The sequence below is a fragment of the Alosa sapidissima genome, chromosome 2, assembly GCF_018492685.1.
Source record: "Alosa sapidissima isolate fAloSap1 chromosome 2, fAloSap1.pri, whole genome shotgun sequence".
Classification (NCBI taxonomy): Eukaryota; Metazoa; Chordata; class Actinopteri; order Clupeiformes; family Clupeidae; genus Alosa; species Alosa sapidissima.
Window position 1 is genome coordinate 10241166 of NC_055958.1, and position 15983 is coordinate 10257148.

General features: G+C 39.7%; 1 protein-coding gene and 1 long non-coding RNA gene across 2 annotated transcripts in view; one reads left to right on the forward strand and one right to left on the reverse strand.

Moving 5' to 3' along the window:
- Window positions 1-3010: 3010 nt before the first annotated feature.
- The window catches only part of idh1 (isocitrate dehydrogenase (NADP(+)) 1), a 36770-nt gene continuing 23797 nt past the window's right edge, over window positions 3011-15983 (reverse strand). The window contains exons 8-9 of the mRNA XM_042066253.1: window positions 3755-3917; window positions 3011-3656 (exon numbers count right to left, since the gene is read on the reverse strand). Of these exons, the coding sequence (XP_041922187.1) occupies window positions 3563-3656; window positions 3755-3917 (257 nt within the window). The 3' untranslated portion in view covers window positions 3011-3562. The remainder of the gene's footprint in view (window positions 3657-3754; window positions 3918-15983) is intronic.
- Window positions 13969-15983, forward strand: part of LOC121685738 — a 28986-nt gene continuing 26971 nt past the window's right edge. Inside the window, exon 1 of the long non-coding RNA XR_006023424.1 lies at window positions 13969-14002. This is a non-coding gene — a long non-coding RNA (uncharacterized LOC121685738). The remainder of the gene's footprint in view (window positions 14003-15983) is intronic.

Here is a 15983-nt window from a genome sequence, read left to right on the forward strand (position 1 = left end):
CTGAGCAACTGCCTCAGACTACAGGAGCTGCAGCATAGCACTCTTTGTGGGTATATCTCCAGACCAGAGATTGGCTACTGATACAAAGTCCATCACTGGATGTCCTTGAGTATGGATGGAAACAAGGACAACACGATAATGCACCAGTCCCTACACCAGATCCCGGACTACCTTCTGAAGTTTGTCAGCTGTAACTGTGCAGGAGACTGTGACACTCTCAGGTGCAGTAAAAAGCAAGGAGTCAAATGTATTTCTGCTTGTGGGAACTGTCATGGTAACTCTTGCTCAACTCAACAAGCCAGATAATAACAGGAGTGAGGGAGTGCAGGGGAGTTGGATGAGGTTTGTTAAATTTTAAACCGATTAAGTAAGTTTTGTTTTGTAATTGTTCAATAAAACCACTTGTTATGGATTTTTTTATGGACCTGGAGTCATTTTTACTCAAAACTAATGGATGGGATAGATTCAGCACCCCTAAAAACCTCTAGTTAAACATCTCAAAAGCTAATATTGGTAAAAAAAAATGTTTTCATTTTGCAGATTGGTGAAAAAAAAGCCTAATTTTCCCTAACTACAATGCCAGACACCTTCAGATATGAGAAACCCCCTTAGATTTTTGACTTTGGTTGCTTTCATGGGAGCCAGTCGTAATTCGAGCACTGCAGAGGAGTAATATCCGGAATCCCAACTTCAGGTTCAGTGGAGGAGATTATAGAAAGTTTAAAGGGTGAGGCTATTTGCAACCCTGGTACAATTAGCAGTGTATGCTATTCGTACCCTGGTGCAATTAGATGTGAATTCTATTCGTACCCCCCGTCTGGTACAAATATCAATGTATGCTATTCGTACCCTGGTGCACACAGCAATGTGTTCTATTAATACCTTGTCTGGTACAAATATCAGTGTATGCTATTTGCACCCCTGTGCATTTATTCTGGCATATTGATCACACAATGTAATAAAAAAATAAAAAAAACGAAAAAACGAACGAAAAAAATGTTTTGTTGTTACGTCACAGGGTGTGAATAGCTCAGCTGTGTAATATACACTATGAATAAGGTATGCTGTTTGCATCTATGTATAGTTAGAAGTGGATGCTATTCGTACCCTGGTGTATATATTAATGTATGCTATTTACACCCTGGTGCATGAACTAGCTAATTGTTGCAATCAAAACTTCCTTTTGAGAACCGATTTCTTGTTCAAATTGCGCACCTTCTCTCCAGAGACATTGGTACACGTGCGCGCTCAATCTGCCTAACCGCATTGTGCGGGAATCGAACACCAGTCTCCCACGTACTAAACTGTGTCCATGACCACTGCACTATCTACTTCCACATTTAGATGGGTGTTTGCAGGTAAACTTATAGTTTATGGGCCTGAGCGTCATATTCACGAAATCTCTGTTAATTAACAAACTGACGGTTGTATGTGTTCACTGAATGAAGATTATGAAAATATAACACAACTTTTCAATCTAAAACTTAATTTGAACATAAATTAGTGCCGAAACCTTTCAGTACTTCACTTTCTGCCGACGCTGGCTATTGCGTGTAGGTCAAAGTCCGCCGCACAGCGGCGCCCTCCTTTTCGTAAAATTGATTTTTATTTCTCTGGCTATTGCAATTGATATCAATGATTAATATGAATGCCCGGCCCCAGCAGTGGTGCGACTGGCTGGGGCACCTGCACCGTACGCCGGCGACCCGGGTTCGATTCCCGCCCCATGGTCCTTTCCGGATCCCACCCCGACTCTCTCTCCCACTCACTTCCTGTCAATCTCCACTATCCTATTTAATTAAAGCCATAAAAAGCCCAAAAAATATACTTTTTAATATGAATGCCCTCAGTAAAAAGCACAACAAACAGAAAGCAAACAGTCACGCACTTGGCTGGCATAAGAGTTCGCGTGCCCGCCTGCACTCGGGAATGCGCTGACCACGGGCAGACCGCATAGCGTAATATAACGGGAGACCGCGTGACAACGAAGCATCGAGCCGGCGATGCTACTGGCACAATTCATCATGTGCTCGGCACAGCAACGTCTTCTGAACAGTGCTACGGGGGCGATGCTTAATGTAGTGCTCTGCATTATATACATTATTAGAGTCTCGTGACGCTGGCTATTGTGTGTAGGTCGAAGTCCGCCGCACAGTGGCGTCCTCCTTTTCGTAAAATTGAGCCGGATTCGAACCGGCGATGCTACTGGCACAATTCTCCATGTGCTCGGCACAGCAACGTCTTCTCTATAGTGCTACGGCAAAATAAATTTGCTTCCCTTCAAGGTTGGATTTTTCCTATTTTTTTCATTGTGAGATTACAATAAATCACCAACAGATTATTTTTTATTCCGGTTTTTAGTCAACTTTAGTAGAGGTACCAATAATTCTGTAAGGAAACGTGGTTGTGCCGTGCCCCAAGCTTCCCTAGACTTGGAGGCCGGTAATACTTAACTTAGTCTGACGAGCCAGAGCCACATCAAGATGTAGGGTCTGGGAACTCACCATTCGCAGTGCTCAATCCGAGGGGCAGGATAAACGGTTGTCTTTCAAATTCCCTCTGCACACAATAGGATAGCACTGCAACTCATGTGTCCCATGCGTTTTCCCATCAGCGGAGCTAGTTGGCTAGTTGATCAAACTTTTGCCAACTTAAAAAAAGCTTAACTTGTGTCGCGCTGTTCACCAGTAGCAGCATCCATCTTCTTTGTTTTCAAGTAGCAGGGAATTCACGCGGAACCGTCGCAACTCATTTATCATCATTATGTTAAGCCCGCCCACCAACTCTATACACGATGTGATTGGCCTGATCTAAGTTTAATTTTTCGAGCTCGCAAGTCAACAGAGAGTTGCTAGACTACCCTGACTGCAAATTACATTTGCTGCCGCTTGGGTGCATCTAGATTTTTAGGCTAACTTGTATACTGCTAATAATTCAAATCATTGTTTCCACATTGTTGGTGTCGGTAACATCACCATTCAAGGAAAAGCAATACATCAAGAACAGAAACTTTGTGGAATGTTTTCTTTTATTAACATTACACTGTTGGGAGACTTGAAAGACATTTCTGTTACGATGCTAGAAGTGTTGACAGTCACTTTGTTATACTATCTATACTGAATACTGAAGACTTGAATGAGACTTCTGAAAGTAAATATGATGTGCAACTTTATTAAAATATTTCAGCATTTCAGAGATTCTATAACATACCTTACAAAGACAAAACTATTTCACTATTAGTACATCAATTAAAAAAAGTGTTATGAACCATACATACACAAGTGCAGTCAATGCTGTAAGCGGTTTCTTTCAGTTTCTGTTTAAACTTCTGCTAGACAATAGGTGTCTTATTTTAATTTAGCATGAGCCATGAAAAGGCACTTAAGTCCATCCACTGGAATGCAGTGCCTCATATGGGCAGATAATATGTGGATGGTCTAACCAAATCTGTGAATGTACTTATCACTGGATATATCTCCAAATTTCAAAATTAAAAGGCGTACAAGTTTCTAATATTTCTTCATGCATCTTTGTGTGTATATCTTCTGAGTACTGAGAAGATTCAGAGTTTAGGCTGATTGGACATCTTGGTCTTTAGGTTCTCTGCCAGTTTATCTAGGAACTCAAAGGTGTTGAGAAAATCTGAGCGCTGGACACTGCATAAAGAACAGAAAACGATATAAGATACATACAGTAGCGGTTATTCAGCAAGAATGAACACAGTTTATTGAGATGTTTTTATGAGTTCACTCACTTTGGTAACCCCTTGATGCAAGCTGCCAAGTCCTTGGTCATGAATCCAGCTTCAATTGTTTCAATGCAAACAGCTTCCAGTGCCTCTGCGAATACACGCAGCTCAGTATTCTTGTCCAGCTCCGCACGATGGGCCAGACCTCGTGTCCATGCAAAAATAGAGGCTGAATAGAGAGAATGATAGAGAACATGTGACAAGCATCCATACAGAGCCGGACAGTAACGGAGTACATTTACTTGAGTACAGTACTTGAGTACAATTTTGAGGGATCTGGACTTTACTCGAGTATCATTTTTGGGGAGTATTCATGACTTTACTCAAGTACATTGAGTACACATAATTTTTTGAGAGTGGTTGGACTGTCTTTAAAAGTCATTGAACATGGAGAAAAAATATGACTCCATTTTTTTACCTGTTTCAAACCCTATTTTTTTTATTGTATATTTCACTGTAATTAACACCATAAATTTCGCCTAAATCACTGGCTATGTTCAATAAAGTTCACAAAACAGTTATTTTCAACAGTATGATTGTATGTCCAGGGGTGTAGTGGGCGTTGGACGCGGGGGAACGCCATCCCCCCACTTCATGGAGCATTGTTTTGAGCATTTTAATAAGCATTAATTTATAACAACTGTTGTTACCAGTGATAACAACGCATCACGCAAACGTCTCCAATTAGGCCTCTTTGTCATAAAATTCAAGAATGACCGTCATGCTGTAGCACTCCACCATACGTAAAGACATTAAAAACTGCGCAGCTCGTCACTCCGCGTTACCCGAAAGTAGCTAGAAAGTGACTAGAAAATCATAGATTATACAACTGCCTGTATCCGAATCTAGCAAGCATCTTCATGGCCCACTATTGCAATTCCTTCGTTTGTGTTTTGCAGAAAGCAGGTAGGCTAATCCAGTGGTCAAAATGACACGAAGCATGTGTGAGTAATACGAGTGATTTTTAACGAGGGAGCTCCAATATAAGCGATAAGGCTATTTTACCATAAGTAATGACCCAACAGTGAACCTGAACAACTTTAGGAAAAACTTACGATTGGTGCAGCGTGCAGCTACTTCATCCAAACAAAAACTTTTCAAATGACTGGCACAATTGCCTGCCCAATGTTCTTTCTGTTATTTTTTTTTGTTTTATTGACTGTGCACCTCTGTATTTTAATCATTCGCAATAACATTCATATGACGCCCCCTCAAATTGAGCTAAGCTGACCACACAGCCTGTTGAATGCGTGAATCCTGCTTGTGCTATTGTTATTGCTATGGTTTACGTGTGGCAATGAATGAAGCCATGCCGCGGCATGTTATGTGTCAAGGAGATTGACTACGCTAGATTACTCTACATTATGGTTTGTTTGTTTATTGTATGATACAACAAAAGTAAAAGCTACAGACCATATTCATAGACTTTGGTGGAAAAGTGTAGTTTAGGTGAAGACATTATATGCTACATTTTGACGCTAATCCATATAATTTAATTGTTTTTTTGAATTCGATTTCATGTTCACGAAAGCTGGTAATTTTGGCCTTGGCCTTACGCACCGATGTATGTGGAGGTGCGTGACAGTTTTTGCAATGATGTCATTAAAATAGCGTCCCCCCACTTTAAAAATCCCCACTACCTCACTGTGTATGTCAGTCAGAGATGGCAAAATTACTCACTTTCCATCCTCAAGTAGAAGTACAAATACTTTTGTTAAAAAATACTCTAACTCTAACTTGGTAAAAGTAAAAGTACTGGTTTAACTTCTTTACTCAAGTAAAAGTAACAAAGTACAGGCTTGGACATTTACTTAAAGTATAAAAGTAAAAGTAGTCTTGTAAATGACAACCATTTTTCAGCACCTGGACCACACAAATGTTACCAGAGTGCAAGAGGGCCAGTCTCTCTTTATAAATCTTCCCATAACCTGTTTGGCCATTTATTGGCTTTCTCCCCCAACATTGCACTGCCTACTTCAGAGGGCAGTGTGTTCTTTTGGCCTACCATCAAATGCTGGACATCTTTAGAAAGCTAAGATCCTGTAGTTTCTTAGGAAGCACTGGCACAGAGTTACAGAGCCTAGACTATTGTTTTTTTTCTTTCTGCGAGATAACAAGCATCTCTGAACTGACTACATTTCAGCCCTCTAGGTCACTTGATATGATTTTAGAAACACAATTGAGCCCTAGCACCAGGTCTTGCGAAGCTGTGTGCAAAAGTAGATCAATATAAAAATGAAAAATCAGTATTTTAGACCATTATTTGCCAAGGTATGCTCATGCGTTTTGTAATGGCTTTTGGTTACCCAAAATGCATACTGAAATAAAATTCTGCATTTCTGAGGTTTCTTGTAGACCATTTGGATTGTGTCAGATTCTGATATAGAATTACTACACAAAATGGAAAAATTACACAAAAGGCTCTATTTTTGCATTTTCTTTGTTGGCTTCATGCGTGTGTATAAGATGGACTACATCTGCACAACTAATATTGGATAAAACAACATGAATATTTAATTCCTATGGATTCCTGTGAATATTTCAAGACCAGGAATGTAGTGGTAAAATAAGAGGTGGGTAAACTATGAATTCTGTGATCACAGTAAGGTATCAGATTTTTAGCAAAGGCATTCAGAACATGTTTGATGATGGTGCGGTTATTGTCAAATGTTTATAACAATACAAATGGCATTAAGTGGTTCATAGAGTGTTGATGAGTGTACATATTGTTATTGCGGATAAATACAGTGTGATTTTTAAATGCTAACAGTTGTAATTGGTGAATAAAGTCTTTTGAGAGGTGGATAAACTCTAATAAGAGGTGGAGAAACTATTTCTGAAATTTCAGTGGTGGGTAAACTGCGTTTAGTCTGCTTGCGTTTAGCGGCCTCCACTAGCCTACATCCCTGTTCAAGACCCAAGGCTGCATCTAGCCTACTTATTGCTAAGGATATAGGCTACACTGCAGCTAGAAGTTATGGGAAACACCAAACACCAAAGGAGAGGAGGAGGGCATTAGGCTATTAACTAAACTTAATTGAGACATACTAGGGCTGGGCGATATGGACCAAAACTGATATCCCGATATTTTGGGGCTGATTGGCGATATACGATATCGATACGATATTGATATTTCAAACAGAAAGAGCGAAGTGCTTCATATATTCACTCAACACAACAATTATAACAACACAGCCGGTTTTAATTATATTCATTTCAGACTGCTCTAACAGAGCTGTGCAAAAAGGTGTAAACAATAACATATACCAATAGGCATACAGTTGCTCTGAGGGCTGTGCAAATAACAATATTCGGTCGACCCTGATTGGCAACACAGGCCTACAGCTTTACAATAAAGGTAACACAAAACATAGGCTACCGTTAAAAGCCAATATAATAAACCAATTGGCATACAGATAGAGCTGTGCAAATAAGAAAAAAGTAGGCTACACAGCACATACCTGTTTGTAAATATTTAACTGCACAAGGAGTAGGGCTGGGCGATATGGACCAACACTGATATCCCAATATATTTTGGAGCTGATTGGCGATATACGATATATATCGATATTTTAAACAGAAAGAGCTAAGTGTTTTGTATTCACTCAACCAGCTTTAATTAGAATGATTTCAGACTGCTCTAACACAGCTGTGCAAAAAAGTGTAAACAATAACATAGACCTACAATAGGCATAGGCTACAGTTGCTCTGATAAAGCTGTGCAAATAACAAAAGACCAAAAGTTGACCCTGACTGACAACGCAAGCCTACATTGTACTGCACAATGCAATATTTTGGGGACAAAAATATTGAAAAACCTGCAGTTTTGTCACACAATGCAGTTTTTTTACCCGTAAGGGTTTGATAGGGCCTAGATCAGTGGTTTTCAAAGTGGGGGCCGCCAGGGGGGCCTCAGCAAGTTGGAAGGAAAAATAAAAGGAACAAATAAACACATTTGAAAATTTGAAATATACCTATTACTATGAGGGTTGTTATACAACGTCATTATAATATTGTGTCGCATATCTGGACATTATATTTTCCATGATAATGAACTCTAATAATAGTAGAGTGATAGGTCTCATATAGCAGAAAGCCCCAAATACAATTTTTACACACTGTATGCTCTATCGCATAGTGCTTGTGGCTAAAATAATTATTAGGATTAGCTTAATGTATTTTTACATTTGCCGTAGTATTGTCGATGGGTTTAATAACACATCAAGGGGGTCCTTGGCCAGAACTTAGTGGTATTTGGGGGGCCTTGTCGTGGAAAAGTTTGGGAACCCCTGGCCTAGATGACAGGCAAATGTAGCCTATGATGGCCTAGACATGTTGCGATCAACAACAAAAATTGTTTTAAACAATTAGGCTACTTAAACAGCGTAACTGAGTCACTCATCAAGAGTGTGATGGACGCTACCGTCGTTTTGTATGCGTTCATTTTTGCATGTTCCGGTTCGTAAGAAAAATCCCTATGCACGATTGAATGGGGTTTCAGGAGTCATAAAAAATGATGCCCCTAACTGCTCGCGAGTCCCCGAGATCTGCTACTGTATATCGCTAAACGCAAGCCCCAGCGGGCACCGTGATGTCAATTTGATGTCAAGAATTAGTCAAGGTTTTGACCACCATGTTGAGCATCTATAATTTCATACTATTTTAGCATTACAAGCTATGGCTTGCTTGTGTTTGTAAAGAGGTCCAACAAGGGATCAATCTAACATGTAGTCACTGGTCTATAAAACTTGGGTCAATATGATTGATGTTAAATCAACGTTGATTTGATATCAAGCAAAAGGGCGTCAAAATGATATGGAATTGACGTCATTGAATTGACCACCATATGAGAACCAATAATGTTAATAATCATAATAGTAGTAATAATAGCCCACTAGGCTAATGTTACTATTGTTTTGACACTTCTACCAACCAGTCTGGTAATATAACAGACTAAAATGCCAACAGTAATCATTTTCACGATTGTTTTTAACGGATGCTTATCGCCACTTGATAAGCGCATGCGCGCACACACAGCAATTCCCATCCCCCACCCCTGATCAAATTCAAATTCGCGTAGCACTCTAGAATCTTTGCTGAGTTTGCTCCTTTTCAACTGCAGTCACCAGTGACTTCAACCGTCACTTTCTGTCATGCCTCTGACTGAATGTGTAAGCTGTTCAAACTCTGCCGACATCATATCCCAGGTAAGAATTACAGTACTTTTGTATGCCAATTGAAAACGTGAATTTATTCGAAATATATTGTTTTCATAATGGAATGTTAATCAAAGCCGTTAGTCATGTTTAGAATTAGCTAGTGAGATAACGCTAGCGATGTTAGCTGTTAATGTTAACTTTTCCAGTAACTAACTTCACTATTATGTGAAATATCTGTTTGTTTGAAGTTTGTCTGTTTGTTAGTTTTAGAATGAAATATCAGCCGCAAGTAAGTTAGCTAACGTTATACATTTAAAGTAACGTTAGCTACATTTAAAGTGGCTGTTACCATGCAGGCTAGCAGACACAGATGAAAGTTGTTAACGTTAAAATTAATAACGGTTAAAGTTACCTTGCGAACTTCCATGGGACATAGGTAGGTCACATTATTTAAACTTAATACATGTAGTGCTAGTGTTGATACATAATATACATGTAGTGTTGCTATAACTGCAAAGAGGTCCAGTATGAATGAAGTAATATATCAGTTATCTACCCACTGATTTACCTGTCATTTAATGGATGTGAATGGGGCAAGTGTGATGGGTGGGTGGCACCTTAATATCATGCCTAGAACTGCTACAAGTAAAGGGATCTTTAGTTTGTGAAGGGTAGTGTTAGGCTACATATTCTTCATTTCATAGCCCTTATTTGCCCCTTGTTTGATGTACCTGACTTGCTCTGAGGCATGTGTTAAGATGCATGTGAGTGTAGTAGTGCTTCAGTGATGGTCTTTTCATGTTTTGTGTGTTTTGCAACGTATTAATCTTAGTCTCCCTCTGTTTGCAGGTGGTGTGTTGTGAGGACTGCTGCCCTAAGAACACTGAGTGCATTCTGGAATATTCCAAATGTGTGCCACGTCCAAGCTCGTAAGAGAGTTCACTCACCATGTAAAGACACAAACACACCCACAATGTTATTTTGAAGTATTAAAAAACATTGTTGTTTTAGAATTTTCGAACAAAATGGTTGGTAATTAGCACGTTTACGAGTATAGTTTACATTCCGGTATGATGGCAGAATTGTCTTTGTGTACTGTGTGCCAAAACTATACTATTTAGCATGGTTGTGCACAATGTGCAGCTACTTCAAATACTGTAAGTATTGTAATTTATCTAACACTACCGTTATGCATGGGAAAAAGGTGGGGGTGGGGCGGGGATTGCATGGAAGGGATGCATGCTATTTCAAGAGTTGGACACCCATTCACTTTACTTTTTTAGCACAGTTAATTTGGACTAAATGCATCAGTTTTTCGTTTTTTTTTTTTTTTACATGGGTTTCTCTGAATTCCCCATCAAAAACTATACAATAAACTCATATTTTTGTTCAGTCTCTCTCAAATTTGAAGGGTTTGTTACATAAACCATATATTTTATGCATAAAACATAAAAACTACTGCTAACGTAACATTAATTTACCCACTGCATTACAGATATTGGTTTGTACCATCACAGTATTCAAGAGTTCGATGATGGAGAAAGTGAACTTTCTTTTGAGATGACACCTATCAAAGATTGTAGCCTTTCCCGAAATAGTCACGCTGCCCCTCCATTTCAATTGTTGATGCGCCGAAAGTAGACCTATCATGCTTATCAAGTGTAACTCTCTGAAGACATCCTTAACTTGTGGGTGTTGGAATTGTTGCTAGGTAGTTCATTTAAGTTCACTCAAAATGTCAGGCCGATTGTATGGTGTGTGCGTCCCGTCACTGCTATGGCGTGTTTACATATGGCGCGTTTACATGTTATCTGTCGCTGCCAGCACGTTCTATACTCAGCGTCGTCCATCCTTGCAAATGGGTTCAAGTGAGGACATAGAGTTAAGTTGTAAACAATTGTAAAAATGATTGCCATAATCTGATTACACTCAAAAGACTATTTGTTATGCAATGTTAATGGTATACAGATTAAAACATGTTTTCAGTGTCTCTTTAGCTGAAAACTACTTCCAACACGCATGCCTCTTCCATGAATAGCCGCTATTAGCCTGGCTAACGTCAGACCTCATTGAGATAGGGTCTGGGATTTAGACATTCATTTTCTCGTATTAGATTTTAGAGGTTTTATACTAGTGCTGCCACTAACAACTAATAACTAATTTTGTTGTATAACTCTCACTCCTCCTTGTCCACAGGTGGCAGCAGTGCGGTGGAGGCAGTGTGGCAGCAGAGCTGGCCTAAACAAAACAGTCTTCAGTCCTTGGAACCGCACCTGGCTCTTTGGCCCCAAGAACAAACCTTCCGTCATAGGTGCCTCTGATAGTGCATCACTCACAAGAATGGTAACAAGAATGCACTTAAAGAATGCCCTGGCAGGAGCATCACATATGAATGCTTTCACAGACAGTTGAAGTGCTTTGCCTCCATGAACAATGCCATCTTGCTGTAACTGCTGCAACTCCTGGAGAAAGTCACTTAAGTACTCTTCCACCAAATTTGGTTTAGCAACTCCACAGTAGATGGCCACAATGAAAGGAGCAAAGTTGTGAAAGTTGCAGAGTATGGGACACATTTGGAAGTTGGAGGATTTAAAAAGTGGCACACCATCAATGTTAAAGCACAAATGTAGGTGCTCAACGATTCCTGGATGCTGAGACAAACGTTTGGTTTTGTAGTGGCATTGTCGAGAATGGTCAGAAAAATCTACCAAGAAGTTTGTAAATTAAAGGATGGAAAAAGTATGGGATTTTGAAATAGAAAATGTGTAGGAACCCTGTTAAAAGAAACCTTTTCTCTGTCTCTATCTCCATTCAACTGGATCTCTCAATGTTCTCATTGTTCTCCAAAATTCCATTACTTGTTACTACATTGTACATGTTGTCATACATTGTTCATATTTAGCCATATTTATTCTGCCCTTATAAGATAACTACTAATACACTGCACATATTTCCTTTATATTACTCTAAACCACCTTCTATAAACCAACTGTATACTACTGTCTACACGGCACTATGTCTTGTCCTGTCTATGCACCACCTGTCTATACTTTGTATATCACTTTTCTGCTTTTTTGCACTTCTGGTTAGACACAAACTGCATTTTGTTGTCTTTGTACTTGTATTCTAGCCTGGGTGCCATTCCGAACTTAGTCCCGCCCCACGGGAAGTTCGGTCTGGCATTGCTCCATTGTGGGGCAAATATGCTCGCCTTAAATCAGGCGGACCAATCAAATCAGGCTTTACGATGATGGACAGGTGAGCAACAGCGCTTGGTCTATCACGTCATCTGAGCACGCTTAGATTAGGCTTATGTTTGAAACAAAAACGCTGTGGCTAGAAGGATACATGGCTTTTAAGACCCCATATGGAAAATTCATATTATTTAATGAGTTTGTATCACTGAAAACGATTATTTCTGAAAACTTTGGCCAAAGTTGAGATGTGCGAAAACTGGTGGTTTCACTTTCATCAAGGGAAAACAGCGCTGAAAAATGTTGACATCAAATTGACATCAGTACATTGACGTCAATACAACTTTCATTCTAGACCTGTTTTTTGACGTAATTTTGACGTCATATTGATGTTGAATTGACATCAAATTCATCAGTGTATTTAAATTAGCTAGGCTATGTACCAAAAATGACATTTTACCATGAGTCGAAGAGCTGTAAACAGTGTTGTAACTTAAATCTGCGTGTACAAAACCGCTTGGAGCTCCAGTGGAATTTTGATTTCACAACGTGAATTTTCGGTCTAGCCGTTGATGTGCCGACGGAATAGGCATCAGCACTAACCTCTGATCAAGGTAAACAAAATCTGACTCAGTGACACCGCTAAATTCTCAGCTTGTTTATACACACTGAACGCGTAAGACCGCTAGGCCCATCACTGTGGGGTGCGGTAGCCTACTCTCTGGGATTTAAGGCAAGCAATATAACCATACAAATGTTTCAAAATGAGTAATTTCGGCTTTGTCTGAACTGGCCATTGTAGGCTACGTAAAAAATAAACAAGTAGGCCTATCCCCTATCCAATGATATCGGCAAATGTTTGTTTTCCAAAGTAAGAATTTCACTTCACCATGCACCTTCGACAATGAATAGCTCATTACACTTATGTTATTGTTAAACATAGGCCTAACTGGTATCATTACAAACATTATTCTGTGTCCTAAAAACTGGCATTTTATGGCATTGGCATTGTGTCATGTCAGCGGGGGACAAGCGCGACTCGGCCTACCACCCAGTCCGCTAGGCCCGGCTCGTGGTGGAGATGGAACTCCCTCCTCAGCACGGTGTTCAGTCACTCCTTGTAATGTTTTCGACTTGTCGTGGTCAGAGTCATCTTGTCTTAGTAGAAAGGTGGACTCATCCAGCATTGTCTGGCGAAAACGCAACTGCTGCAATATCCTTTTCTTCAACTTTTTCGACCATTTCTCCCTTAAGCACCTGAGAAGTGTTGCCTGCAAAGTTTCTGGGAAGAGATCTAACGAGACCTGCCACCTAGTGATAAACCCACGATAACCCAAATAAATGACCTGATTTTGACCTGGCGTGCATGTCACTGCTAATCAGTGACTGATTCGAAACAAAGCGGCAACCATCAAAAGCCGAGTTAAGATCAAACGTCCAGATAAAATGTCCAGATCTTGCGTTTTCATGAGTTTTCGATCGTCATATATTTCATTTCCATTCATCACAGAGTTCCCAAAATCACATATAAGGTGTGTTAGAGTGTCTAGTTTCGTAATTTAAAAAAAAGCTAAAAACGTAATATTATGTTTTTGGCACTCAACGCATGGGAAGGAAAGGCACTCAATGTGTTAAATAACAATGATCATCAGTAGCCTAATATCGACCATTATTTTGTGTAAATGGGCTATGCATTGGGTTAGACACCAGGGGCCATATTCACAAAGCCTTTTATCTTACCACTAGGAGTAGGCTACTCCTAAATAGCAATAGAATATTTTAGCTAGGAGTTTCTCTTATTAAAGTTATTCACAAAGCCTTTCAGACCTACTCTTAGTAAGGAAAAATGATAACTCCTGAACAGATTCTGGAGCGGAGCGCTCTAGAATCTTTGACTAAGAGTGAGTGAGTCTTCGTTGCTATGGATGACGTTATTACTCATGCACGACCTTGACTGAAGTGACCACCTTGATTGGCTGATGATTGTAACGCGTGAATGATTCCAAACACCTCCCTTACGATGATGAGTGGCAGGTGACAGGTCTGAGAATGCGTGCGCTACACAAGGACTGAAGATGATGAATAACTGAATAAAAAGGTCTAGCCTAAATGAATCAAGAGTAAGGCAAAACAAATAGCCTAGTAGCCTAATGAAACATATACGGATTGATGTAGTATCTTTGTAACATTATTAAATTAATCTGTTACTATGCCTATGCCTACATTTGCAAAAGAGAACATTTAAATTTGATTCACAATAATGTTACATTTAATTTACATGTTGACAATGAGTAGCCTAGTTTTGGTTGTTGTTGGTGGCGTTATTGCATGTTAGTTATGCGTACAATGCAAAATTGCTTCCTCACGATTGGAAGCTCCTGTAGCCGCATAGGATTTCAAAACATGGCGAAATGCCACAAAACCGGTTTGTGAATAGGTCTGTGAGTTAGGAGTCCTCTCGACTTCTTTTAAGCTGTCACAGAGGTGGGAAGGTGTGATTTGTTGGGGGCAGGGCCGGATTAACTGGGCACAAATGTCTGATGGCCCCCCCCAGCAGTCTTACGCATTCAGTGTGGGGTATAAACAAGTTGAGAATTTAGCGGTGTCACGTCTGCCTGTCACAGACGTGGGGAGCTCTTTGAAGCTTGGGATAATGTGGTACAGTTACTACAGTAACAGTATTTTATTTTACTTCTTATGGAATATTTTTTTTTTCACTTTTATAAAGGCTTTGTTTGAATGCTGTTGGAACAAATAGTAATTGATTATAAAGGCAACTTTCTGTTGCAATATTCTGTGTGCTCTGGACTGCAGGTAACTTGTTAAGCCAGTGGTTCTCAAACTTTTTCTTTCATTCCCCACTTTGATCAAGGGGGCATTGTCCTTTCGAGCCCCACCTGTCCCTCATCGCTCTAAGAAAGTGGTAGGTCAAGCTTAAAATTGTCAAATTTATAGAAATAATGACAAGTTCTGAATATATCCTCTTCAGCAGAGTTAAAATCAGCTGGTGCAGCAGATATAATAATAAATAAATACATAATGTGCCATTGTAAATTAAACACACATAAAAACGTTGCTAGATAGTATTAAATCGCCAACAACATTGTTTTCTGCAGAAGCCTACCCAAGGCTACAGATTAATTAATTAAAACAGTTATTTCTCTACTGGTTCAATTATCAAAAAGGTGCTTTCTCTTCGTCCTCTGCAAATGAAGCAGGTAGTTCCGTATAGAGACGTTAGAATAAATTAGCGTTTGTGATTGCAAAGTTAGTGTTATAGCCTACTTATCACAACGTTGTCAAAGTTAACTTGAATGCATCAGTTTTGAACAAAGTTGTGTAGGCTACACTGTGCCAGTTGTAGTCTGCATGAACAGTTCTTGCACAAGACACTGTTTTGATTTGCGTAGTTGTGTTACCCCCAACACTGACAATAACGTAGACAGCAAATTAAGATATTTGTTTGTTTTGTGGAGCGGCACCGGCAGGCTATCAAAAGCAGATTTCGATTTTCGTTACCACTGTGTAGCCAAGCCTTAAACCATACCCAAGTAGCCTAAATCAAGGTAATGTTTAATTATGCAGGATTTATTTTGTTATTGAATTCGTATGCTGGGATTCCTCTCGGCAACAATTATGTTTAAAGGTAGCCTCCTGCTTTTTCAGAAGGGGCGGCAGGCAGGCTACTGACAGAGGGATGTACAGTAGCAGAGCGACGCACAGTGGCTGAAAGTGGTACTAAAGTTTCACGCAGCGTAATGCACAACTGAAGTGGCCATTTGAAAGTAATGCCCACTGTATTATCACATTCTGTTTTTATTTTGCATTTTACACAATGTCCCAACTTCTTCTGTTTTGGGGTTGTAATACATGGCTAGTAAG